Here is a 26,804-nt window from a genome sequence, read left to right on the forward strand (position 1 = left end):
GGACTCCCACATGGCGCAACATCCATAAACAGGCTATTAACACCTACGGCTCCGTACGAATGCTGCATTATAATGCGGGCGGGCCACGCCCACTGGCAGTGACACGCCAGCCCACACACACCCCGGCCGCACCCACTGGTGCACCACCGAATGCAATTGCATTTTGCAGTTGCAGCACTTGAAAGTGCCAAATTACACATGGATGAGGGACTTGCGGAAAGCAATGACTACGGCTGGTGGGAATGGAAAGTGGGAAGTTCATGCATACGGGAGAGGAAATTATAGGACTGGACATAATATATGAAACATTATGATGATGTCGTTGGCGATGCCGCTGCTGCTTGACACGGCGACAACAACAGGCGCAAACCAGACACTGGGAAAAAATACCTTGAAAATTGAACCAAGATAAAATCAGATCAAATATCATTTAAAAAATATTTAGCGTTTAAAAAATGAGCCTATATTTTTATTTTTAGTTTAAAATATTTCCTTCTTTTTATGATTTTAGGGCCAATATAAAAGGAATAAAGTTTTAATATTTTTCATTTCGTTATATATTTAATTCAAATATTTTAAGCATACCGAATGAATGTTAAAAAACTAATTTAAAAGATAAAAATCATTTTAAAAGATATAAGTTTACTATACTGCATAAAAAAGGAAACAATTTTAAAATTTATAATTTTGCTATATTTTAAACTTGAAACATAATTTACTAATAGCATATCTTTTTCCTGTAAACTTCCTGTAAAAACTTAATTAAAATAATAAGAAAAAAGAAAAAATATATAATAAATATGTATACAAAAGAAAATTATATAAAATATTGGAATAAATTAACTTTTTCCTATGTTTTCCTCTCTGTAAACTTTTGACGACATAAAACAATAAAAGTTTTTCGCTTATTGCCCACTTGTCCTTGAGTGGTTTTTCCAACCAGTCCGGCCCACTGTCCACCCACAGTGCGGCTCCCTCGCCACCGCTTTTCCGCGAAACTTTTCGTCAATAAAATATGGGCATGTAGCATACTTTGCAGCACCGCAGGACGAGGAAAATCAGGGGAGGTGTATATACATATTGATTTTCCATCAGTGCGCTCTACTGCTTAAATATGTGCTAATATTTATTAAAAACGAGCGACGTAAGGCCGCACGTAACGTAATGGCACGTAATGGCGCAGGGCTCTAAACTGAGATGGCATGGAAAATGGGGGAAAACCCCGTGTTAGCCCAGTAAATGTGTGGGTAATGTGCTGCAAGGACGCGGCGGCATTCATTATGCCTCCCTTTGGGCCGGCCTACATGTCGTATGATTAATCCCATTTCATTATATTATCGCTTATGCCACATCCTTCCCCCAGTGACTTCCTTTGTCCGGGCATGAAAAATGGGTTTCGCCCTGTTTTGTTTGCGCTCAGTAGTCCACAACTAGCCGGGATTTGTTTCACTTTTACTTACGCATAATTTATGGCACATTTGTTGGGCCATTAGCCCGCCCATCCACATCCAGCGCCAGACCATTAAAACAACTCAATTAACAGTTGACATAATATGCTTTAGTTTTCTTTAGTTTACTCTTTTTCAGTTTTCCTTTTATTTCCAGTTTTCCTCATTCATTCATTCGATTTTTGCACATTTTAAATTCTTACACATTTAAAAGATTTCGGTCTCCCGCTCTCGCTTTCGGTTTATCGTATTTCTGTGTGGCTCATATTTAATTGAAGGTTACTTTCGAATGTTACGTTTTCGTTTAGCTTTAATAACATGGTTGATTCAGTTTTCGGTTTTCCGTGTTAAGTAAACTAGGTTTTTAATGTACTTGTATATATATAGCTTTTCTTTATATCATAGTTTTATAAATACACATTTACATATACAATATTTACTTCAGTTTTATGCGGTCTTTAGTTTTCGTTTCTTAGACTTAGGTATGTCGAGAATGTGTCGCCACCCGAAGTGGCTGATGAAACTGGAAGTGTATTAAGAATTTTATTGGGCAAAGTGATGGGAGAACACCTTGAATACTTCACTTGACACAAAGGAATGTTGTGTGTGCGTTTGATTGACGACAATCAACAGTTGACAATAAATATCAAATAACCATAAAACGCCTCATCAAACACAATGGGTATTCTAATTTGAATTCGCTTTTTTCGGTTTTCCGTTTCTGTAGCCTGCACAATTTAAATAGAAATTACTCGCATGAAATTTCATATGAATGGAATTGGAATGTGTATTGTATGTTATTTTACATGGTAATTGAAAAAGCTTAGGAGGACCTGTCGGGATTTGGTTTGGTTTAGCATCTGAATACCCATGCTGTATTTCAATAGTGTTTTGTCTGTTATCCTTGTTTAGTTTTTATTTTGCTTACTGCTTAGCTTGATTAATGAAACTTTCCCTTTACTTTAATGTCTATCAATAGTTTTCGCTTTTTTTGTTTTTCTGTAACGTTTGGATTTATTCTGCTTTTTTATGTATTCGGTTAGCTCTATGTGCTCTATGGCAAAGTTTGGTGTGACGACAGAAATTAGCCAGACAAAAGCCAACCCAAAATGGGAATCGGAAACTGAAAATGACCATTGAAAGGTGGAAAAAACACTGGTATCGCGTCAGAATAATCATAGAAATTCAAAACTGTAGTTATATGCAAAATACTTTTACCCAGAGCTCCGTGCCATATCCCTTAATGTTTTTCGTTTTTAACACTTGACTAATTTTGTTCGCATTGAGTAACAACAAATAAATTTATGAAATGTGCAACAATTTTCCGTCTATGCCGATTGTATCCTAAATTCAAACCGTTTCCTCTGCACGTTGGGTAATACTTACGTTTATTTAATTTGTACATTACACAAGAACGAAACGAAACAACTTATTCGAGGGTTTCTCTTTTCATGTATTTTATGACTTAATTTCTAACCATTCAGATGCAGCCAAAAGAAAAATTCTCCCCTCAAAGAGTTCTGCTTTCCGTCTCTTTTACTTTCATATTTTTTTTAGTTTTGCTTTAACTTGTAGCTAAATTCCCCCTTTGGGTTTAAGTTTTCTTTTATATTTTACACAGTTTTTTTTCGCTTTAACTTCTAGGATTCTTTTTCGTTTTTTCTATAGCCTGCACTTGAAGTTGAATGTTTTTAGTTTGCGTTTGCTAATTGCCTTTCGGTTGAACATTTATCTGTCTATTAGGATTTCGCAAAATGCAAATGAGAATTTCTCTTAGCCTTCGAGAGAACAGAACAGTCGCAAAGTGGCAGTCGAGAAGCGTTTCCTGTTTTGGTATTTGCACGAAAATGTTTTCCTCTTGCTTTATTTTCATTCTTGCTTTTAATGCAGATCCAGTGTTGAGCAGTTCTCTGAAGGGTACTTTCGGTATCTGCTAGATTTTTCGGCTATAAAAGTTACAAAGGTCGGAGAGAGTCGATCGAAAAAAGCGCCTCTAGGTATGCTATGCAGCCTATTTACACAATTTCCAATTTCTAAGGGAACCAAGGACTTAGATAGCTTCATTGTATGATACAAAGTCGTACATAAAAAAGGCGACAACTTGGCTTGATTTCGGTTTCAACTATAGTTAGGTATAATATAATATCTTTACTTTTCCATCTTCTCCCTCGCTTTTGTGCTAAATATTACGTATACGTCGCTGATTCATAGAAAAACGCAATAGCCAATAGAGTTATGTTGTATGCATACGTTATAGTTATTATAGTTACAGCTTAGGGTTGAGTTGAGAGTGGCCTTGAGGAGGGTGTGCGGCGGAGAGCTCACCTTATGTCCGCCTCGAAGAGTTGTCTACACGTGGCCGCCTCCGTTCGTGATTGTAGTTTCAGTTGGTGCGGATGGTGCCGCCTTTGAGTGTTATAGATACTTTTCCAGTGCCAGCGGCAACACCATCGCCATCGCCACCTCAGTACGCTCGCAAGGAAGTGCCGCAGGTCGCCGGAGAGGGGCGCGCCTCCTGGTGATCCCGGCGAGCCAGGACGCCTTCCATCCCGCTGGGCGGAGCGGACGGGCGGCGGTGGGGGCGTGGCAAGAGCGGCGCCCAGCAGCGCAGCGAGCCACCGGCAAGCGCCCAGCTGCAGAAGCACACACACAGGTACACAAACAGACAGCGAGTGGGCGAGGGGCGAGGATGCACTGGTGCCGCGTGCTGCATCGCTGCTGGGAACTCCCCTGGAAACGGAATGGGAAACACCTGTTTAATTTACATCTTTATTGCTGTCCTCATACTCAGACATTGGGGTAACTGAAAAATGGTTAAGTGGTCTGTTTTGTGATTGTGCACGGGGGGAAAATGTCACCGAAGTTAGTGAATTCTCAAAAATAAACATATATAATGCATCTTTTTATATATAAAAAATATATATTACATATTATTATATTCAATTTAGAAGAGCTCTTTATTACTAAGTGCTTAAATAGTATTGAAATATTATATATTTTACTGTGACTGTGTTTTTGCTGCGATTACTGTTTTTCAAAAGGAAAGGGTTCTTATTTTCCCCTCGAGTCCTACGACTTAACGCCACATAATCCCCGAACTCTAACCGGATTACCAGCTCCTTCAAAAGGGCAGTGGGTGGCAATGGCGGCACCCGTAAAGTTGTCAAACAATAAAACTGCACAGATAAACCGAAAGCCAGAAACAATACTTGGATTGTCGCAGAAGTCAAAACAACAAGCAGCCGAATAAAACTAACAAAGAGATTGCTTTGCACTGCGGCTCGAAATAAAGGCAACAGCCAACCAAACTAGTGAAACCGTCGACTGTTTACAACTAACTGAAACAAATGCCGGGACAAAAGCGGCAAATTCACCTGTAACTTGCAGCTCGACTTTGCGAACTGAAGGGGGGAATCAACACTGCGAAGTCTCGGCCCAGAACGCAGCTTGTACGGGTCAAAAACTGCATTGTAAGAAGATGTGTTGCTTAGTATTATATTATAAAATAAAAAAATACAATAAATAAAAATGATACAAATAATATAATAGATAGAATACTTTAAATATAAGTGTTACATAAAAATTCCAAAAATATTAACCATTATCTTGCTATCTATGTAACTCTATACAAACTGCATTTGCAATGTTCAAACAAAATCCTAACTTCTAGCACTTTATAAGTTCTTTTCTCTCAAATTGAATTTTTTATTTCCATCAGCAAACTGAAGACATCAAAAAACTTTCTGCTGCCCCCTATAAATAACTTTTGATTCTCTAAAAGTATAAAAAACCATTTGTATGCAGCTGGCAAGGATCGGATCGCAGTGGAACGGAAGGCCCACCTAGCACTTTAAGTTCTCCGTCCCCTAGAACAAACTGAAAGCTTAAGAGTCGGAAAACTCTGACCCCATTGGTGACGCAGTCGCTGGTGTTGCGGCAAGCCAAGCGAGACAAAAATTCCCACGCCTCGCACTTTCCCAATACCTACTGCATACATCTGTGCCTTACAGGTAACAATGAGCAATAAAAAGGAAAGTAATGCAAAAAGTAAGCACAACATGGCCGCGGAGTTGTGGGAGTGGAAAACTTTGCGCTGCAGCGCGATGACAACAAAAGCAGGATGGCAGCAGAAACAACAACGTTGACGGGCATATAATAATAATAGCAAACAAAGCAAACTGTAGCGGCAAACAACAATGGTGAAAGTGGCAGAACAAGAGACAGAACATAATAATAATCAGAAACAAGTGTGCCAAAGCAGTTAACGGATACAACGCGCATTGCATGCGCAATATGCCGACAGGGATGAGGGCCCCCATGCAGAACCCTAACACTAGGGTACACAGAACCAAAGTTAGGAGCTTCTCCAGAGATAATTTATCTTAATTAAGAAATGGAAAGTTTGGCTTCTTAAGATTACAGATTCATCTATTTTATTTGATTACCAACATGGTAAAAATTACCAAAAATCAGATGTAATAAATGGTCCAACATTTTTTGAAGGTAAGCCAAAAATATTTAAGTAAATAGGGCAGAACTCAAAATAAGACAAACACTACTACAATATAAGACTAATTGTTTTATCCAAATCTTTGTTCTTATAAAAATTCAATTCAAAATGTTATAAAATATTTGTATTTATATCCCTTTACTTTAAATGTTAGCTATATTTTCCCACCGAAGAATACCTTAATTAAATATATTTTTTCTCAGTGCCTGCATAATTGTGTGCGCTCGGCGAAAAGACAACGCCGTGTGACACTATCTAGCAGACACGGTTGCTGCGACAACGACGACAACTTGACATTAGTGAAAGTCGCAAAGGAAGTAGCGTGCAGCAACTGCTGTTTTCGCTTTTCCAGCTTTTCCTGCTGCCGCTGCTGCTGCCGTGGGTTTTCCTAGACTCTCGGTGGGGGCAGGGGCTTAACATAAACATAATTTTCATGTGGCATGCGTGCCAGATTCAGCTGGGGGCCAGGACCCCAAGGTTCGCAAGGCAAGTGCATTTAGATACTCTGCTTTTGAGATAGCTCAGCAGACAGATATTTATGATGCTAAAGTCTGTGTTAACAAAAATTATAAAAAATTCAGTTTAGATGTTGTTATGAATAACAGAATGTTTGATAAGATTATGATTCCTTTCTTCATATTGCAAGAAGTCTTTACTTAATAGATCGCATAGCCAGCCCCATATGCCCATCAAAAGTGAGGATATCTCCAGGATTTCAGATTTACCCCCTGGCTAGATTTGCTCGGCAAACATTGATGGCTTCCAGAGTGGTTGCTGTAACCAACGCGGCAGATGAGGATAAACAGAAGGGGGTTTGGTGGATAATGACTATAGAACTGGGGCTGTGGACAAGGGGAAGAAACTGTCGCTTCATTCTCTATAATTTTCACGTGCCACTTCTAGCAGTTTTCACTTAGCTGAGCTCTTGTCTGGTTTAGCTGAATCTACGTGGAAATATTGAAGTAGACACCTTTTCCCTTATTTCTCCCCTCTCTTGATTCCCCCTGTGAAGCCAGTCTATTTACTAATCAATATTTGCTCATTGGCTTCCGAATCGATTCCCCTACACCCTTTTGTTGATGTTTTCACTTAGTTTGGCTGAGTTTAAGCAACACTTCGGTGGATAGTTATTGTCACCTCTTCGTTGCTTACTTACTTTGCCCCCCTTTCACTTTTCCCTGCGGCGCTCTTGGGCACCCTATTTTCCTGGGTTCTTTTTGCGTGGCCCTGGATCTTTCTGGGCTTTTGTGTCACTTCTCGGGCTGCCCGAGGAGCTTAGGCAGCTGCAATTTCTATGGCTGCATTTCGACAGATTTCAGCCATTGATATGCTGACTCTGCCGGGTCGTTCGTTTTAACTGCTCTAAGGGGATTTGGATCTCGGTTCTAGGGCTGGACGGAAATTCTTGAGCCACTGTCGGTGCTTAACTAGGGACAGGAATCTACTTGGCTAAGAGTCCCAGTCTTAGAACGGGCTTAAATTAGAAGCGTAAATACTTTTTAAATGATTAAGGTAATCCCCAGAACCTCTTGGGTGTAATTAATGGCTTATAAGTAATGCTGAAGTCCATTGTATCGCAAAATGCCTAGAAGTACGGAATAATTTACAATGATTCTGCTAAGACTCTTGAAAAACCGATTTATGAAATTCTAAACTTAAATAAATTTATTTTAAATATTCAATAAATAAAGGATCAATCAAATTCAATTAAATTATTCTTTGTCCAACCTTCAGCTACCTTAATTAAATACATATTTTAGAGTATATAAAGTCATAAAATCCAATGAATTATTTTTGTCCCACCTTAAACCACCGAATTTAGTTCATCTAGGGCACATGCAGTTTGAAACCCTTTGTCTGCCCCATTAGCTCATTTCGACTTTAATTTTTTATTTGGCTGCACTTGCTTCCCCCTCGGCTGTTACTTTTAACCGCCCCATTCTAGCCATTATTTTTTGTTGTCCTCCAGGCCAAAACTCGTCGTGTAACCCATTAGCATTCCCATTGTGCCATTCACTTTTTGCGCAGTCTCACTTTGCATATTCCCCATTTTTTGCCAGGACCCTTTGTTTTATTTGTCGGTGTCCTGTGGCTGGATTTGTGTGTGTGGGTGGGCTGGCGTTGATTTTACTTACCATTGAGCACATGTACCGTGACGCTCTTGGGCTTCGCATTTGATGGATTGCACTGATAGTGCCCGGAGTCCGAGGGACGCGCCGACTTGATTAGGAGGAACGAGGTGGTCGTGTCGCCCTTGTTGGTGACCACCGAGACTCCTCCGCGCGGCGAGTCGTAGTTGATTATCTGCGGGTGAGAGGGGAACTTCTGAAAGTTATAAAATATTTTTCTACACTTCCATCCGGGGGGCGGGGCCCTACAATTTTCTAAGCCATAAAACCGAGTCCAGATTACGCACACGCACTGTTGCACACTTGGCAAATTAAAATCGGGGGGCGGAGATAGGGCGGAAAGTCCGGTGAATATGCAAAGTAAGGAAAAAGAGATGGCAAATAAAACCGAAGCAAAACAATAAAATTAAATCTGTTCGGGGCACAAGTACAAAAAAAAGGGAGGACCTCCCGGCACTAATGGCAATATTTTTCCCTTTCTCGTCGCCGGCTCTATAGAAAATACATAACAATAGGGTACCGTCAACCCTTAAAGCCCGATACATTGGGCCGGGGGACAAGGCGTGAAGTGCGAGGAAAACACCTAAAGTGGAAACTAAAACGTGGCTCAGTCCAAACAAAACCGAAATCCATTTAAAGCCCAGGCCCCAGAACCCTTTTCCCCAGGCTCCGAACCCACTTCCTTCCCTAAATGGCATTTCCCAATATAAAAAACCGAAAGAAGGAAAGTTTTCGCTTGGCAAAGCTAATTTAAAAGTTACTAAATTGAACACTAAAGGGTTTCCAGAGTTTCGTGGGTTTTTCACGGAAGGGGAAGCGATAATGACGCCCCAAAGTAATTGCCTGTCCTGGAACAAAATGAAGGCGGTTCGGGGTTAGGGAACTCAGACTCACAGCATTATTATGATTCCAGAAGATATAGGCCGGCGGCTCCGGTGAGTTTTGTATGATACAGGTAAGGTTTATAGTGGAGCCACTTTCTATATACAAGTCGGGTGCCCCGATGATTTCCGTCGACGGTTCTGAAAGGGAAAAATGTGAAAAGCACTTAATTAAAAAGGTGAAGTGAAGGAATTTCACTGCGCATCTAAGTGGAATAAAATAACAATTAGCTAAGAGCAAGATTTCCATTCGGTTCGCTTCATAAACGAGGTGAAAGGAAAATCATGTATTTTCTTTTGAAGCCCAGCAATTGAAGCGGGCGAAAAAGGAGCTGGTAGAATTTTTCCTTTACACTTCGGTCTTTTGTTATTTAATTCAATCAGAATTTAACGCGAAAACTTCAACTTCTCGAGAGGGTGAAGAGGACACTTTTGGTAGGTGGGTCTGTAAATAAAGTGTGTTTAAGTTTTCTGCCAAGTTTAAAGTGTAAAAGTTAAGGCTTAAGTTGGGATATCATAAAGAAACACAAGTTTCGAAAGCAATTGGCTGGCAATTCATGCAAGCAATACAAAATGTCTGTACGACTTAAATAATTTACTAAGCCATTTAAATATATTTTGCGACAATGAATCGGCTCTTATTTGTAGTTAAAACGATTTGTATACTCATTATAAGAACCATTTTCGGGTGGAAACTATTTAACATAGCATGTAAATATTACTTGGCACTTTAATTGGAATCTTATTGTTAATAAATTAGATATGTTGTATTGTAGACACTATTTTTAACACTCCTTTTTAATTGGTAATCATTAAGTAAACTGATCCATCGACTTACCAACGACATTCAGGTGAATGTAGTGACTCATGTGGGGAGTGGTCGACACCTGGCACTCGTAGATGCCGGAATCGCGATGTTGCGGGTACTTGATTTGCAGCATCCAGTCTTCGGTTTGCGGCTGGTGGATGGCCCTGAACCGCTGATCCGACGTGTAGGTGTACCGGCCAACTGTCAGCAGATGTATGTCCCGATGTCGCACCCACGACACCTGAAGCAACATCTAAAACGATTTAGAGAGGAGGAGAGTTTGAGCGGGGGACGTTGGATTCAGATTTTATTTGTTTGGCAAACAGTTTAAAAAGTCAATTTCATACGCAGCTGCTTGAATGAACCGTGAACCGGCTGCCTTTGTGTCAGGAGCACACGTGTAAAATGCAAATTTTTTTCCAAATTTTTTATATGATTTTTTACATTCAAGCGCTGTGCTTGGCAAAGAAAACTTTGGAGGAACGAAGGTGGGGGTGAAGGTGAAGTGACTTCCTTGCCAGACCAGACAACCTGGTCCAACAAATTGAATGTTACAAGGGCTAGCACATGGATACACTCAAAATAAACAACACACCATAATTTATCAATTTAATATATAAAAAAAAAATATTTAAAAAATAATAACTCATAATAAAAAAAAGATATATAAAAAAAATATTCATATAATAATAACTAAACACCAATTTAATTTATATATGTAATGTAAATGAAATAAATAAGGATATAGATTTTAATATATTGTTACTGTTATTTTGTAATTAGTCAGCTACATTTTAATGGAATAATTTTGTTTATCGCTATCATAAAATCTAATCTGAATTTTTCTTAAGAAATCCATGTTTTCGTATGAATTTAAAGGTTCGTCTTCTTTCTGTGTTAAGAAAATACAAAGTTAATAAAATATATACATAAATGTTATTTTCAGTGCACATTAGACCACGCCTCTGGCAACCACCTGCTGTTTAATGCTCAACTTTTTCCTGCCCAAGGCGCAACATTTTTAAGTGACGCTGATTTAGGGTTACCTAAGGCACGGGTGGGGGTGTGGAAAATTCTAGTGGGGGCAGTGCCGAGGGGTGGGCGGTAAAGTGGGTGGGGAGGACACGCCCGGCTGTGTTGCGTGTCATACGTCAGCTGCGAGAATTTTCAATTTCAATGACAACAGCTTAGCAACATGCTGCCTAACGATGAGCGACGACGTCGAGGACGACTTTGCCAAAGTTAATGGACAAGAAACCCTGGGCAGGAAGGAAGGAGCAGCTATGAGCAATGATAGGGGCTGGCAGGGGTGGTCCAGGTGTTAGTTGCCAGACACAAAGGTAAAGTTTGGCAGCTGCTTAAGCAAAGTTGCATGTAATTAACACCCAAAGTCCTCGAGCAGTGATACCGAAGGAGTGGGGCCACAACTTTTCCTCACAACCACGCAAATTTTCACTGGTTTTCCCGCGCCCCTAAACTTTTTTATGCGCATTAAGCTTGTTTACAGTATCGTACAATTTTAAGCATATCAATATTTTCTTTCATTTACTGCTTGCCAAACGAACATCAAAATCTGTGAATTTTCCTTTACGACTCAATTTGTGAAGCCGAGAAAAGATACATAAATTATGTAAGGAAAAGCTGCCTGGTAAAAATGACTTTGAAGTCGTCTGACTTGTCTTTGTTCCTTGAAATGTATATCAGTGATAGTAACATAGACAAAATCAATTATAAACGTTGGTGATAACAGATAATTGAATATAAATATAACCTTGGGAACATAAACAAAACTGTAGTATATCGAATCCTTGAAATGTAGTACCTTTATCATCATCAAAGAGGGAATTTAAGTGGAACCAGTGAAATCTGCCCAGAGCAATCAACTACAACTAGTAAATCACCTGTACATCATATAAATAATTTTCTATCCTTTGTACCTTTCAGCTTTCTTTTAAATGTCCGCCTTATATCCTTAGAATTATGGAAAAGCGTTCTCTGGCTGTGTGGGTGAGTCTGGCATTAAAACATAAAGCTTTCCCCGAGCAAAGCGCAAATGAAAAACGTCATTAATAATGCAGGGACCATCAACATCCGTTCGCTGTTTATCATTATAGACGGTGTGAAGCAGAGAGCTCACATATACGTAAACCTATACACGCAAGCGTAAAACAGAAGGATTTTTCTTTATCTTTTTTCCCCTGGCATTTTCCCATCGCACCAGCTTAATTCTCACCCAGATGCTGCCAAATCTCAGCAGCAATGATGTATTACTTCAGGTGTGGAGAGGAAAAGGGGGGCTGCGAGGCAAGGAGAAAGTGGAAGGAGGAAAAGCGGGAGGAAAAAAGCGGGCGGAAGTGGGTGAAAGTGGGTGGACTCTGGGGTGAGCTTGCGGTTCGCCGCAGAACTGAAAGCTAATTAGATTTTAAGCTGCCACACGAAGGTAATGAATATATTTTACCGGCTGCCTAATGTGTTGGGTTTTTAAGGCTGATGAGCAAGAAATGGGTATTTTCTTAAGCTGTCTGGTAAATAGTGTTTCAGGGGGTACATAAGGTCTCACAATTTTATAATTTAATATGAAATTTAATTAATTTTATTTTATTTAAAAGGTAAGGAATATTTTATTTTGTAATTTAATTTTTTTTCTGTAACACCTCTTGAAAGTTTGACTCTTATACCCACAAAACTCTTCCATTTCACACCATCAAGCTCTTAACTTAGACGAGGTTTTCCCTCATTAATTAACTCTTTCCAGGAGACATACATATGTGCTATAGGTAGGGGAAGCTCCTTGAGGTTATCCCACTTAACACGTCTAATGAAGTTATCCCAGGAAAGAAGCAGGCAAACTGCCCCACATCCTCAAGCATGAAACTTTCACATCGTCCTACCTCAAGGTGAAAGGCATTCAGGCTCGATTTCCACCCTCAAATTGAGGTTGCCTGCCCCCCAGCCATTTTCTACAATTTAATAATCACGCAAATTAGTTTTCGAAGCCGCAACTCAAACAAGCCAGAAACAGGGCTAATCACAGGCTGCCAGAAAGTTAGCCTCGAAACGGGAGCTCCAGAATGGGCGGTGCATGCCCAGAAAGCCCGGAATGGCGGGACATGTAACATATTATTATCGGAAAAACGGGCAGGGACCTTCTCCGGTCGTCGACGCCGCCGGAAGTGACGGAAACGGAATGACTACGGCCCAAAAGTTGCGGGGCTGAGCCCTCCTGCCGGGCACCCGGAAAAAAACAAAATGAATTTCGGGCCCTTTTTCTACATTTGAATAGTTCAGGTGGATGAAGGGCTCGCCCGGAAGTGGAAGTGGTGGTGCTGGAGATTGTGTTTGTGAAATGTTTGCGGCACTTCCTTCCGCTCACCACGAAAAGTTGAATAAAGTAAAATCTGTTTCCTGTTTGGGTATAATTAATCATTTTGTTCCCTGGCAAGCGGAACAATTAGCCAGCAGGCCCCGAACTCCGCCTCCATTCCGAAGCCCAGTCAGCGTGCTAATTAGCCTGTTAAAAAAATACGGAACACACAGTGGGGCAGCCTCTCAGGCACAGGGCCCAAATCGCATTTTGATGGCAACGACAAGGAATTACACGATAATTACGAGGCAAATTGTCAAATTATGGCCAGCATTTGACATGGCGCTCAAATAGAAGTAACGAAAAATATAGCAACCAAACGAGTTTTAAAACTGATTTTGACAAAAATGTTTTGATTTTATTTTCATTAATAACGTTTAAATTAATTTGTAAAAATAGAAGGAGCTAAAAAGGTGATTTTTAAGAGTTCAATGTTTAAAATAAATAAAAGCCCCGACCTTTTTCTTCTTTCACCATCAAAACTTAGGAACTAATTGATACCATTCCTATGAATTATCCTCTATCCTAATAACTTATTTAGAATATATAAAGATATTTTTAAAAGTGTAAAAATGAAAATTGAATTGATTGCCCAAAACTAGATTTCCCCCTTTATCGATGTCCGAAAGGATTTCAGTGAAATCCAATAAACTAAATCTGGGATGCACTCACCGTCTTGTTGCCAAGATTCTTGACCCGGCAGTTCAAATAGGCCGTCTTGCCCAGCAGGGCGGTGACGTTCTTGGAGAAGGCCTTGTCGAAGTAGGGACCCGCATTGCGGGCCTCCTCCAGATCGATGCTGTTGCGATGGTAGCCGGAAGCCATCTGCGAGGAGAACGGGTTGCTGCCGGAGCCGCTGGAGCTGCTGGCCTTGTGCAGGCTGCTGCTGGGAATCCCCGTGACGGTGGTGGAGCTGCCCACGGAGCTCCGACTGGCATCGGTCGTCATCGCCGCCGACTCGGTGTGCGGGGGTGAGCCCGAAACCGAGCCAGATCCGCCAGCTGCCTGGCCATTTTTGTTATTTCCGCTGCTATTGTTGCCGCTTCCGCTTCCGGCGACACCAGTGGGACCGGCTGCCTCGACAGATGCGCCCACTCCTTCGTTGGGCAGGGCATTATTACTGCTGCTCATGTCCTTCGATTTGTACGAGTCACGCTGGGCGGCGTGAACTGGAAAAAGAGAAGAAATAAATACAGTGGATATAGAAATCGTGCTTTGATTTAAGTAAACATTTAATACCTTAACTTAAAATGCAATATTCTTAATAATAAAAGGAAATTTGCACACTTAACACTCACAATATTTTATTTTAGAAATATTTTACAACCATATTTTTAAAAATATCATGTATCATATCTTCCCTCTCTCCAATTGTAATTTATCACATTTAAATCGCTGTAATCCCCAACTAGTTTTCCGCTTGCAACTGTTTCAAATTGCAAAACTATGCCATAAAGTCCTTCAATCGATGGCCACAACAAGCAACCGAAAACCAGAATGGGGGAAACCTTGTAACTCGTTTGGGTTTGAACTTTTAACAGCCATCCACCTGCAACCGACCCCCAATACTTTCCACCTTTTGTGGCAGCCATTTAGGTAATTAGCGAATTACGCATACACAGCTCCGGGAACACACGTTAGCAACTTTTGTTGGGCGAGCAAACAAAGTTTTAGGTTGGTTCACAGGTAAATCCGACTTTTTGTTCTGTACTCCCCCAATTTTTCCCCATTTTTTGTTTGTTCCCAAATTTTTCGTTTATCAAATTTTCATGTTTTTCCCGCACAGCCCTGCGGCAAGTGTGTGAGTTTTTGTGTGCGCAAACTGGTTGTTGTCGTAGTTACGAGCAATTTTTATCCGGCATTTATCCATCACTTAGCTGCGAGGACGCCACTGCGTCTGGGCCAGGAACTAAGCTGCTGCCTCCTCCGCCCAGGAGCCCCCCAATATGGCTCGCTTGTATCTCGGGGCACTTGATACGCTTATTACGTCGCAGCTAACGTCTTTTTATGACACCGTCCGCCACCAGTTTTACGGACCAAGCCGGCAAGTCTGGCTAGCGACTTTATTAGATTAAACATGTTGTGCACATCGCTGCCCGAAGTCCCAGACATCGAACAGGCTACCCAACTGACTGTGGTGCTGGCTGTGACTCGGTCACCGTGATTAGTCACGGAATAGGACAGTAGCATATGATGCTAGTTACATATTAAATGATGTCTCTTCAAGAAATATAATTTTTATTTTTAAGAAAAAATCTATTTTTATACCTAATTGAGATAAAAATACTTTTAGGTAACGTTGCTCAGAAAAGATCATATGATATTATGTTATCACTGATCAAATATTTTCAAAAAAAATTAATATTTTTTTATTTATATTTTATATATGATATTTCTTACAATTTATTACATTATTTTAACAATTTTCTAGCAAATTTAACAAATCATTTTTATATTTTGATTTAGTGTACATATATTTTGTCCACAAACACTTATCCTTTAATACCTTTCCAAAAACCATAAACCATTCTTGTTGTCTAAGATTTTTGAAACTCTCCATGATAAATCTTTGGTAACATACCATAATCCTGCCGAACAAAACCTTGCATTTCGCAAAGTTCTGGTCACGTAATATGCGACTCAGCTCATCGCCCATATACCACACACATCCCACATGCAAGCGCTTCTTATCGCCCTCTCCCCGTCTCTTTCTCTGGTGTGTTGCTGTCTCTATCCTTGGCATCCTCCCAGTTTACTGCCCGAACTATTAGCTGAGCATCAGCTTTGGCCCGCTGGCCATGTTCCTACCAGATAAGTCGAATATCCTCCGTCATCTGCTCCGGCTTCAACTGCTTTAGCTCCGGCTTTCGCTTTGCCTTCCCTCCGAGGTTTTCCCACCCCCGCCCCCATTTTCTGCACTCCCCTTTCAATTTCCCTGCCCCCCACAGTTTCCCTAAGCCAACTGCTATTGACAGCCAAGCGTTGGGAGCCGTCTGCAGTTCGACTCTGCTCTTGGTCCGCCGGCTGGCATCAATTGGCAAGACCCAAACAATGTTGCTAATAACTTGACTCCACCCATGTTCTGTTGCGTGGGCGCTCTGGGGGCGGAGTGGTGCGAGGGGCCGGCAACTGGGCCGAACATGATAATAAATAAAACGCCTCTGGCCAGAAATTAAAATAAATTGACTGCCTGGGACAAAAGACCGCACCGTCAACTGCTGGCTGCCAAACATAAATTAGACCACCAACGAAAATATTTCTTTTCTTCCATGCTATCTCCATGCGCTTGTGAGGGACCATAACTTGATTGAGGGATGGAAAATATTATTATTCACTAAAACAAATTATATTAAATGGTATGGTTGTCAGATATTGTGGTTAAACAAACTGCACTGGGAATGCCTTTTTTTGTGGAATAGTTTTAAGGAGCTTTGGTTATAAATTTAAAAATTATAAAAGTAGTTAAGGACAACATTTTCCATTTATAATTCAATAATTTTTTTAACAAATTGTCTATTGAATTAAAAATAATTAAAGTATACTATACTACTAATATATACAAAGAAATATATATATATATATATTAAAGAAACTTAAAGATTTTTATAGACATATTATAAATAAGATTTTACAAGTTTTGGACCAAAATATCAAAATATCAATTGTAAAAATACAAAATAAATCAAAAACCTAAAACTCGTATGCACTATATTTAAATATTTAATTTTTAAAGGGTATGTTAGCCACCATTTCGTGATTGTCCCTCAATATTTGTATTTTTGTGTGTTTTTTTCTGACTTCGCTTAAAAGCGCCCTGCAGGAATTAGAAAGTCATGTAGTGGGTCGCAGTTTCGCAGTGTTCATGTCCCGGGTCCCGAGTCCTGAGTCCTGAATCCCAAGTCCTATGTCCTGAGTCCCGAGTCCTGTGTCTTGTGTCCGGGTTTGTTACGTCGACGTCAACGTCAGCAACTCGAACACAAGTAGACCGCAGGGCATGTTCCTGTTGCTCATCTGTAGCCTCGTCCTTGTCTTGTTCTTGGTCGTGGTCTCCCGTCTCTTTCTCCGCCCCATCACCCGTCTCCTTCGCTTGGCTTCCTGAAATTTTACGCCCGCACAGTTATTATTAACAAGGTGGGGGTCCTTTTGCGGTTGCTGTTGTCAGAAACATTTGAAATGTCAAAACTTTTAGCTCTCCCCTCGTGCACGTGGTACGTGTGCGTTTCTCTGTCTTCTGAGGTGAACTGCCAAAAAACAACGGCGGCGGGAAGAAACGACAGTCACGCTTAAATTTTTAAATTCACTTAAAAAATTAAAAATCATTTGCGACTCCCTCAACGATTTGCAGAGGAATTGTATATTTAAATATTTAAAGACTGCCATATGTCAAGGAGCCCAGGGCATTGTTTGTGTGGCTTTTAGCCCTGACTCTGGCTGAAAGAAAAAGTACCTCCGGTCATCTGTTCTCTTTTTTGTCCTTCGTTTGAAAGGTGATTTTTCGCTGGAATTGCGTGAAACACTCCTAGGAATCGGCCACGGTAATTTGAGCCGCAGGTTAATATTTATTGTTGGTCAGCCAGGGACAAGCTTCAATGGAAGCCAGATAGCTTTCCTTTGCGAGGAAAAACTGGAAATAGGGGAGCAGCTTTGTATGAAAATCCAAGGCCCCCAAGATAGTTTAAAAATATTTGTAATAATTCAAATACAACAGAAAATAAATCACGACTACTGCGAATTGGGCTTTCGCCCGAAAATGCTCTGAACTAATTTGAATATCCGATGGCATGTTCTTTATCTAGGCATCTGGCCGGTTCATTAGGGCCTAATGATGATTTAACTCCGCGCCGCCGCTAATCCTTTGGCGCGGCATTCGACTTTGGCCCAAAGGCAGGCGCGTCATTAAGCCAGCGCACGGCATATGAAAAATGAAAGTCAAATAAACGAAGGGCCTCGTGGCTCTCACCCACGCAATCAGTACTTGGAATTTGCCCATCGCCTGGGAGTTGCTTCTGGCCTGGCAAAAACATTGATTTCCCAAGACTTTTCAGCCACACAAAATTAATTACCTAACCTAAAAACGCAGCCCACAAGGCAACAAAACCCAGAAAATAAAATACAAAAAAATGGGAGGAAGGCCAGAACACGAAAGACGTAAAGATTATGTAAGAGCCGAATTGCCGAGCCAAGGGGGCTCTCTCCCCTTTTTCCGGCTACTCGATGCTGATAGATTTTCCCTCTCGATTTTCCGGCTCACTTTGATTTGGCTCGCTTTTTCTGCTGACTCATTTGGGCATGACAACGGCCGAAATGAATGATATCGAAAATCGAAATCAATAAATGAAATTGGTCAAATCAATTTGGCAACAATTGCACTTTTGTGAATGGGGGGCACACAGAAAAAAAGGAAACTGGAGCACAAAATTTGATTAAAGTTTTCGTTTTGCCATGTTTGTGGGTCTTTCGCCTGTGCCTGCCGTACAAAAAAAGCAATCGGAATGGAAAATGAGCTTGGCTTGTGGATAAGGCCAGAATTGTTGCCAGCATTAAGGACAAGTAAAGCCATTCGGAATGCAACTTTGGGTTGCAGCGAAAATGGAAACTTTTTAAGCAACCGGATCACCAAAATCTAGATTGAATTCTATAAGAAAAATGTATAAATGCAGGAAACTATTTGTCAAGGCCCTATGACACTTGCTTAATTTTTAACCAACTTTCTTTCAGCCAAATCATGGCAACATAGATGTAGAAAGGGTATGCAGACTAACAATGTTTAATAAGCGTTTTTGAATGTTTATTAATCTTTACTTAAAGTCATGTTTTTCTTACCCTTGGCTTTTTCTAATACATCCATTAAAAAAAAAATTAAGAAAATAGAAATAGGTCTTAACCCTTAAGTCTATAAAATTATTACCAAAAAACTGCTGGATGCCAATTGAAAATTAAATATTTTAAAAGCTCTCAGTCACAAATCTTTTATTATATTATATAATAAAAAAAATTATTAAAAAAATGTTTTTAATTTATAAAGTAATAATACAATTTTTATTGGTGCAAAGCTATACTTTCGCTAAACACTTTTTAGTTTTTAAGAAATTATGATAAATTGTATTTAATGCATGTTTGTAATACGCATATAATAAAATGATATTTTTTTCTTAAATTCTTAAAAGTAAAGTATAACTATTTTTTCCAGTGCAGGACTCACCTCCATTGCCGGACATCAGGGCGATGACAACGACGAGCATGCTGAGCATTATCAGCGCTCTTTGGCGGCCTGTGTTGCTGCTGGGTCGGGCGATGTTGCCGCTGTGGCTGGTGTTGCTGCTGCCGGTGGTGTTGCAGGTGAGTGGATTGCCGCCGACCCCGTCAGCGGCGGATGGGCCACTGCCTGGCCACAGTCTTATGCAATCCGGGCTGGATTGCGGTGGGTCAGAGGGCTCCAGCTCCAGTTTCAGCCTCGGCTCCAGCTCTAGATGTTGTCGTTGTCGCCGGGATTTGGATGTTGCCGTTGCCGTTGCCGCTGCTCGTTGCTTTAAATTCGTTCGTTGCTTTTGCCTTTGCTGCTGCTGCTGGCGCATTTCCATTTGAAAAGTTGCCATAATATTTCACTTGCGAGCGGGCTGCCCACCCCCTGCGCTCCTCTTCGGTTTGCCCTTTTGCGAGTTCTCTCCTTTTCCTCCGCCGGAAAAACCTATTTGAAAATGTGTTTGCGGAACAGCTGTGGGGCGTGGCTGGGGGCGGCCTGATTAGCGCCTGTCGTCATCATCGTTCCGCTGCGATGCGTGAAATTGCCGCAACAAGCCAAAAATAGGAAAATCCACTCGCGAATTTCCCTATGGGCTTCTATAGTTTATCCTTCTGTTAGTCGCACAACTACTTTGCATTTGTTCTGCTCGACAGAGGCTGACAAAAAGCCGCCATTTTTCCAGCGATTTATATTCTATTTAATTTGGGCTCGAACACAATTTCACTTCATCTTCATTAGCCGATTGCTGCCCATCCAGGACGCAGGACTCAGGATTGCAGGATGCCGGGATTCGGGGACTCAGCTGCCTGCGAATGAGAAGGCCAACAAAACAGTTTCGGGGCGTTAAAAATGTTTGGAATTTCATTAAAAATTCAAACGTCAAAGTCGAAATAAATGGAAATTCGTGTGTTTGTGCTGGCGCCTCCGCCTTGGCTGGCACGTGCTGTTGTCCCTGCTGCGAAATCCAAACGAAACCCAAAAACCCTGCCCTCTCCACCTGAACCAGGACCTATATTCATTTTCTATATGTACCACATTATCTGGCGGCGCGTGGCTCGGCTGTCTTGTTGGATTGGCTCTGTTTGCTTTATGAATGTGTTTGTCTAACTGGCGACAACAGTTTTTCCTCTTTTTTTGGGGAGAATCCAAGAAATTTCTGGGGATAAGGCAGAAATTCCCGCTGCGCTGGCAATGTGATTTTTATTAAAGGCAACGAATAATAAATTAAATGTGCTAGAGCCCGAATTAGGGAATTTCGAAAATGCAGAGGGGAAAAACGAGAACTGCTAGGAATTTTAATTGGTGCTCTTTGGAGGAAGAAAATAATGAAAATATTATTTTTAAAATTCGAATTATTTGAGGGAGACAATCTAATCCAACTATTGTTTTTACAAGATAATTAAATTCCTCAGAATATATAAAATATGTTCTTTTAGTTTTGCTTTATTTATTTATGCAATACAATTTATATTTACGAACTTAAAGTTTGTAAAAATAAATAACCGCAGATAAATCCCATTAAAAGTTCAGGTCGCCATAACTCAAGACCCCTGGCAACTTGCTCTCTAAATCCTTTCCCTATGCGAGATCGGGAGGCGAGTTGGAAAACTGTGCGCGGCACACTGGCTAATTTAGAGATAACTTTTCACTCGATTCGGCATTTGTTTCTGGGGACCCTGGAGAGCACTTGCATTCCATTTTCGGAAAAACTTTTCACTAATGCCTCCCAGCGCTGATCGTATTATGTCTATTTACAACTTTCATTATTCATTTTGCAACAAACGAAAGTGGAGAGCCGAGTGCTGAGGGGTAGGCTGCGACAATGGCGGAGGAGAGATACAAAGTGCCTGACAGCGTCCAAAATAATGGGGCACAAAGCGTTAAACAAAAGGCGAAAAAAGCGAGCTGGAGAACGAAACAAAACCCAGACTCGTCACAGTGTAAGTTACAGCAAAAGTTTCATTTAAAACTGTCGAGCTGAGTCGCCGAAAGTTTTCCACCCACCCCCTGCCAGTCGGAAAGTTGCAAAAAATGCGGCCCCCTGGGAGGTGGGCGGCGGGAAATGCGGAGGGAAAAGTCATCAAGTGCAATGTCAGAGCCTGACAAAATATGCAGCAGCCCCCGGTTGAGAGTGTCAATGCGTGGCAAATCCGAGGGAAATGTGCCACAAAACTTTCGCCGGCCAACAATGGACGACGCCGAGGAAAAACTGTCGAAAAGTGGCATAGGAAGAGCTCAAGGTGATGCCTGCCGTTATTTCTCCTTTTTCTCGGCCATTTTTTGTGGCTGCTGTCGGTGGTTAGTTTTAATTAGTGCCAAGGTCCGTCGTGGGTTAAGCACGTCACGCTGATGGCCGGGCATTAAGTTGTAAGTGCCAGGGCGTGACCGGCTAACCACCCCCCTGCCGAACTGCCACCCACCCACTGGACCACCCACTGGGAGCCCACCTGAACTCAGGTCCAAGTCCATGCATAATTAAAGACCGACGTCTCATTATAATTTCCATTAAAAAGTGGGTAGCCACCCATGCAAAGCCCGTCCCAGGGATAAGTTAATCCTACACAGGAAAAATATCGATAAAAAATGTATATATCTAAAAATAACAGTGTTTTATGTTACTACAAAAAAGTACCTAATCAAAAATAAATCTTTTTCTATCTGACCCTTCTCAACATCAAGGATGTAGACTATAACAATCTTGTGTATTAACAAAATTTATTAAATTCAAAAGATATAACAAAACCTCATTGAAAAATTAAACATATATAGATCATTACTGGCATTACTGATTTGGGATAAATAGGTTAATAAAATATCTTGGATTTGTATATATCCAAGATGATCATTTTATATTATAAGATTATTCATTTCTATAAGAATACTTATAACTATAAAAAAATCTCAATCTCAAAATTAAAAACTAAAATGTTTTAACCGAACCTCAAGAAGAAGTTGTATATTCTCAAGTTACTAAGCATAAGTTATTTTAACTTTTACTTAATCCCACATTACTTTTTCTGTGATCTATAATTGTCTATAAAGACCTATAATTGTAAAGGTTATTAAGAGTTAGTACTAATATTCCCACATGTTCTCAATTTTAAAAACTAAAATGTTGTAACCTATCAACAAAAATCCTATATAAATCAAAGTTATACCATTTTACATCATTTATTTGGACAGATTTATTTTGCCGTAGTTCCCCTTTTTTGCTGAGTGACTTAAGCACCTATTGGAGTGAACTTTTGATGGCTCATCAATGCGTTGACATTTAAAGCGACAGCTGTCAGGTCAAACAAAAGTGGAACACGACAGCCAGGACCTCGGCTCCCATCACACCGATTAATCAAATATGCATGAGCAGAGTAATTATGTTTGATTAACACCCATATATATTTTTGCTTTAATTATGTCTTTCCTGTGCTCCAATTGTGTGCGATTCCCGATTATTATTCTTTTTCCTCTAGAAATTTGCTCCTTTTGTTTGCTTTTGATTTCCTGCTATTTGTCAAACATTTGCATACATTATCATTCAAAATTGTACGCGCAAAGAGTTTGAGCAGTGAACAAAGGGTATTCATAAAAATTGAAATTAAATAAATATGTCAATGCCAAAGCAAACACAATGAATGTATTGTGTTGCACTTTCATCAAATATTCAAGTTTTTTGTTCAATTTTAAAATTCTACAAATTAATAAATGGTAAGCTGATTAAAATGGAAATATGAGCAGAATAGCAATTCGGGTTAAATTGGCGTAGGATACATTTAATCAGCTTAAATTTCACTTTAATTCTATAAAATTTGCTGAATTAAAAGAAACCCTTCATAGCTAAACGCATTTTAATGTGTACCTCCTCGAAATATTTATATTTCTTGGGTTTTATTTTACACTTAACAGTCTTTGAAAGTTTTACCTTGAGAAAGAAAAGTTCCGAACTTAAATTTTAGGTACAGTATCTTGAAAAAAATTTGCGTTGCGCCTCACCAAAGTATAAGCTCAACCAAAACCAACGATTTTATACAAAGAAACCTGTGAAAATATTTATAAATTAATTTACTCATTGGCCTTATTTATTTTTATAAAGTTTAAAACAGCTTATTTGGAACGGCCTACTTTTTCCCGTATTTTTGTTGCCCAAGATACAAACTCATTCATATTCTTGTATATAGAACACTCGCATGCTAAAGAGAGCTTATGAATTTTTTTTGGGTGACTTAAGCTGATTTGGGGCAGACAAAGAATAAGGGAAGTCGAGGCAATGAAAAAGGTTAAGTACAATGAAAATAATTTATGTATTTGTGCAACTTTTTGGAGCACAAAGTTCAATTTTCCAGCCACGAGACATGACCTTGCCGAAGTAGGGGGTAAATAAAATTTTGTTTTATTCATTGAGAAGTGTTTTGCATAAAAAAGTAGCAATTTTACCTGTCAGAAAGATCTTAGTTACCTTTTCTGGGCTTACGGGGAATGGTGATGGGAAACTGAGGTGTCTAAGCACATTTTCTAAGGTAATCTTGGTAATGGATAATGGTTTATTGTAAATTTGCAGATAAAGCTATCTGGCTTTGCAGGTGTTTTTGTTTATACTCCAAATTTAATACACAGTATTTGCTGTGTCATTGCAAATCATTCCACGTCCATCACTGATCCTGATTAGCTGCTCCCAGAAATTTCATTAGCATAATCAAACAATAATTGCTCCTCAATCCTTCTGCTACAAATGTCAATAGGTTGATTGGCCCTGTGTGTTTAGGCACGTGTGAGCTCTGAGAAACTATTGTCATTTTCATAATTAAATTGGGCTGACAATGCGTACCCATCCCCCATCCCGACCACTTTCACCGACCAACCGCTGACCACAACAAAGTGAAAAAGGAAAAATAAAACAATAAACAAATATAACAATGAGCCAAGCGCCTTTCCCCACCGGAAAAACCGCTCACCGCCCCACCACTCCCTAAACCAAACAATGACACAATTGTGTGGGATTTTCCTACGTTTTTTTTGTTTTTGGAAGCATTACATGATTATCGGTGTTAGCTTGACAATAAAATAAGAAATTATCGGATAATTAGGTCAATAAAATTAATCGGGCTTACCTTCCCTCGCTGGCTGTCCTTGGGTGCAGTGTTGTGGGGGATTTATGATGATTGATTGAATTCAGATTGAATGTATGATTATTTTAACGATTTGCGACACTAAAACTTTCTGTATGCAATTTTTAAAGTCTCTTTATCTGCAAAAAAAAACATTTATAAATGTTTACTTAATCTTTATCCATTAATCTTTATCTTTCCCCTGTAAAATCATCTTATTTCCCCCTCTTTTAAATTTTAAACTTATGATTTTTGGCCGTTTTGCAACACTCAAACTTTTTGTAAGTATTTTTTTCTGCCAAAAAAATGTTCTTTAATCCTTGCCTTATCTCACCCCATGAAAGCCTGTACAATGATGTTATTTCCCCCCTTTTCATGTGTTAAACATCCCAGCCGCGTGATTGCCGTATTTAAACCATTTCTCGCCCTTTTTCCCCATTTTATGCAAATATTTCGGGTTAAGCAGAATGCGACCCTAATTTATGGGCCCCAAAGGAGATACGAGAAAGAAAAAAGTTCAAAAGCAAAAGTTCAGCTGGGGAAAAATCGTAACATTTTCCGCGAAATTTAAAAAGGAAAGCGCCAAGTATTCGCATAATTATTTCTTAAATTCCCCAGAGTGATATTCCTCGGCGACCTTGGTGGGCCAAACAAACAGCAGACAAAGTTGAATAATAATTTCTGTTGGTGTTCGTAGATAGGTTCGTATATTCCACAGCTGCCGTGTGGCCTTGACAGGTGAGAGCCGAGTTGAAGGATCGGTTGGGGCAGGTCCTGCGATAAGTTCGGTTTCCTTTTTTAGAACAGTGTTTCGGTTTCGTGTTTAAATATTCATGGATCGCTGGCACTCTCGCACACTTTATTGAGGCTTGCCGTTTCACTTGAGTGTTGCGTACTTGATTTGCATCCTGGCACGCAGGCCCACATTAATATTCCTGCGTTTTCGTACTTTTCCTCATTTTCACGTTGCGTGCCTACATTTCGCATTGGCTCATTTATTATTTACCGTTATTGCACATTGGACGACTTTTACTTTCGACCACCGCACCGTGTCCGTGTGAGTGGGGCCCGCTGAGTGTGTGTGAGTGCCGTATTGAGGTTGTCCTCCGGCAGGACCTTTCGCCGCCTTTCACCGTTAGAACGACCGAACGACGCGAATGCACTGAATACACTGAAAGCCACACGAGCGCCGTCGGCCCGAAAGGCCAGGCGACCAGCCAAAGCTCCCGTTTTCCTCTTCCCCTTTCTGGCGGCCGAGAGAGCGCGAGCTTTTCCGCCTAGCACAGTGGGGCAAATCGAGTCCGTCCTGCAGCGAGCGCTTCCAGTCGGATGTCCCTCTCCCGATTGGCACTTTCGAACTTCCCAAAAGGATTGGCTTCTCTTCTATCGCGCGCTCTCTTAGGGCCAGCACTTTTTGGCCATTTGTTGACATCCTTACAATGCCACAGCTCTTCGGCCTGCTTTAAAGAATTCGGGCTATTTTCAGCGTTTAAAAAGGGTTTTTTTAAACGAAAAAGCACTTTACTTCACCGAAAAAATTTAGTTTGCCCTAGTTCTAGCCTTTCTCAGCTATGTAAATGAAATTAATGTTGGTAAATGTAAAACTTATTGGGAGAAATTTACAAGTTGCCTCTTTAAAATATATATTAAATAATCTCATTACTTTGCGACATGGCTTTTAGATTAAGGCATATATTTTTAGGAAAGGGGTGTACTTGTAATAATTATTATAATAGACTAACATCGAAAAATATTTTCAAATACCAACTGCTGTCCCCCTATAATATAAATACATTTGCAAAGATTTAATGTCTTCCAACTTAAAAATAAGCCTTAAAAAATCTGTAGTTCCTAGAGATTTTATGTTATTTTGTTGTAACGATGGATTAGATTTCTATTCACAGATGAAAAGCCACTTTAAGGGTCAAAAAAATGCCTTAGAAATTCTGAGTGCGCTTCAACTTTTGAGTGTATTTCGTCGTTATTATGATGACATATTTAAGAGCTCTATCAGCTATGAAAACCTTTGTTTTAATTCCCAAGCCAGGCATCACCGTTCTGAAAAGAGTTCAGAGGATGGTGGACACTGGCCAGGGCGGTGAGCAGATCAAATAGTCAGCTCCAGACACTCGGCCTTCTTAAGCACTTAGTGCACATTAAGTGCCAGGGATTTGGATTGTTTGCTGCCCAGCCGCTTGGCCCCATGCCCAATCCGCTGCAGTTCCTTTTCAACATCCGAAAGCCCCTTTTTCTTCTTCAACTGCTCCTTAGTCTGCTTCAAGTTAACTGACACTTACACTTGCACTTCTGCGAAATCAAAT

At 40.3% G+C, this 26,804-nt stretch overlaps 1 protein-coding gene across 5 annotated transcripts; it reads right to left on the bottom strand.

Annotated features, from left to right (window-relative positions):
* Nucleotides 1–1,536: 1,536 nt before the first annotated feature.
* LOC108031834 (uncharacterized) lies at nt 1,537–25,609 on the bottom strand. Of its 5 annotated transcripts, none has more exons than XM_044094875.2 (8): nt 25,490–25,609; nt 24,487–24,623; nt 19,343–20,190; nt 13,813–14,309; nt 9,807–10,029; nt 8,982–9,109; nt 8,094–8,280; nt 1,537–4,200 (listed from the first exon to the last, which is right to left on the bottom strand). In XM_044094875.2, exons 3-8 carry the CDS (start codon nt 19,734–19,736, stop codon nt 3,770–3,772), a joined length of 1,860 nt encoding a protein of 619 aa, XP_043950810.1. In that variant the 5' UTR covers nt 19,737–20,190; nt 24,487–24,623; nt 25,490–25,609; the 3' UTR covers nt 1,537–3,769. The 5 variants fall into 5 exon arrangements, with proteins under 5 accessions (XP_043950810.1, XP_050744289.1, XP_050744287.1 ...); XM_050888332.1 differs by having other exon boundaries at nt 8,094–8,262; nt 25,380–25,515; XM_050888330.1 differs by having other exon boundaries at nt 25,380–25,515.
* Between the last annotated feature and the right edge of the window lie 1,195 nt (nt 25,610–26,804).

The sequence above is a fragment of the Drosophila biarmipes genome, chromosome 3R (genome assembly GCF_025231255.1).
Source record: "Drosophila biarmipes strain raj3 chromosome 3R, RU_DBia_V1.1, whole genome shotgun sequence".
NCBI lineage: Eukaryota > Metazoa > Arthropoda > Insecta > Diptera > Drosophilidae > Drosophila > Drosophila biarmipes.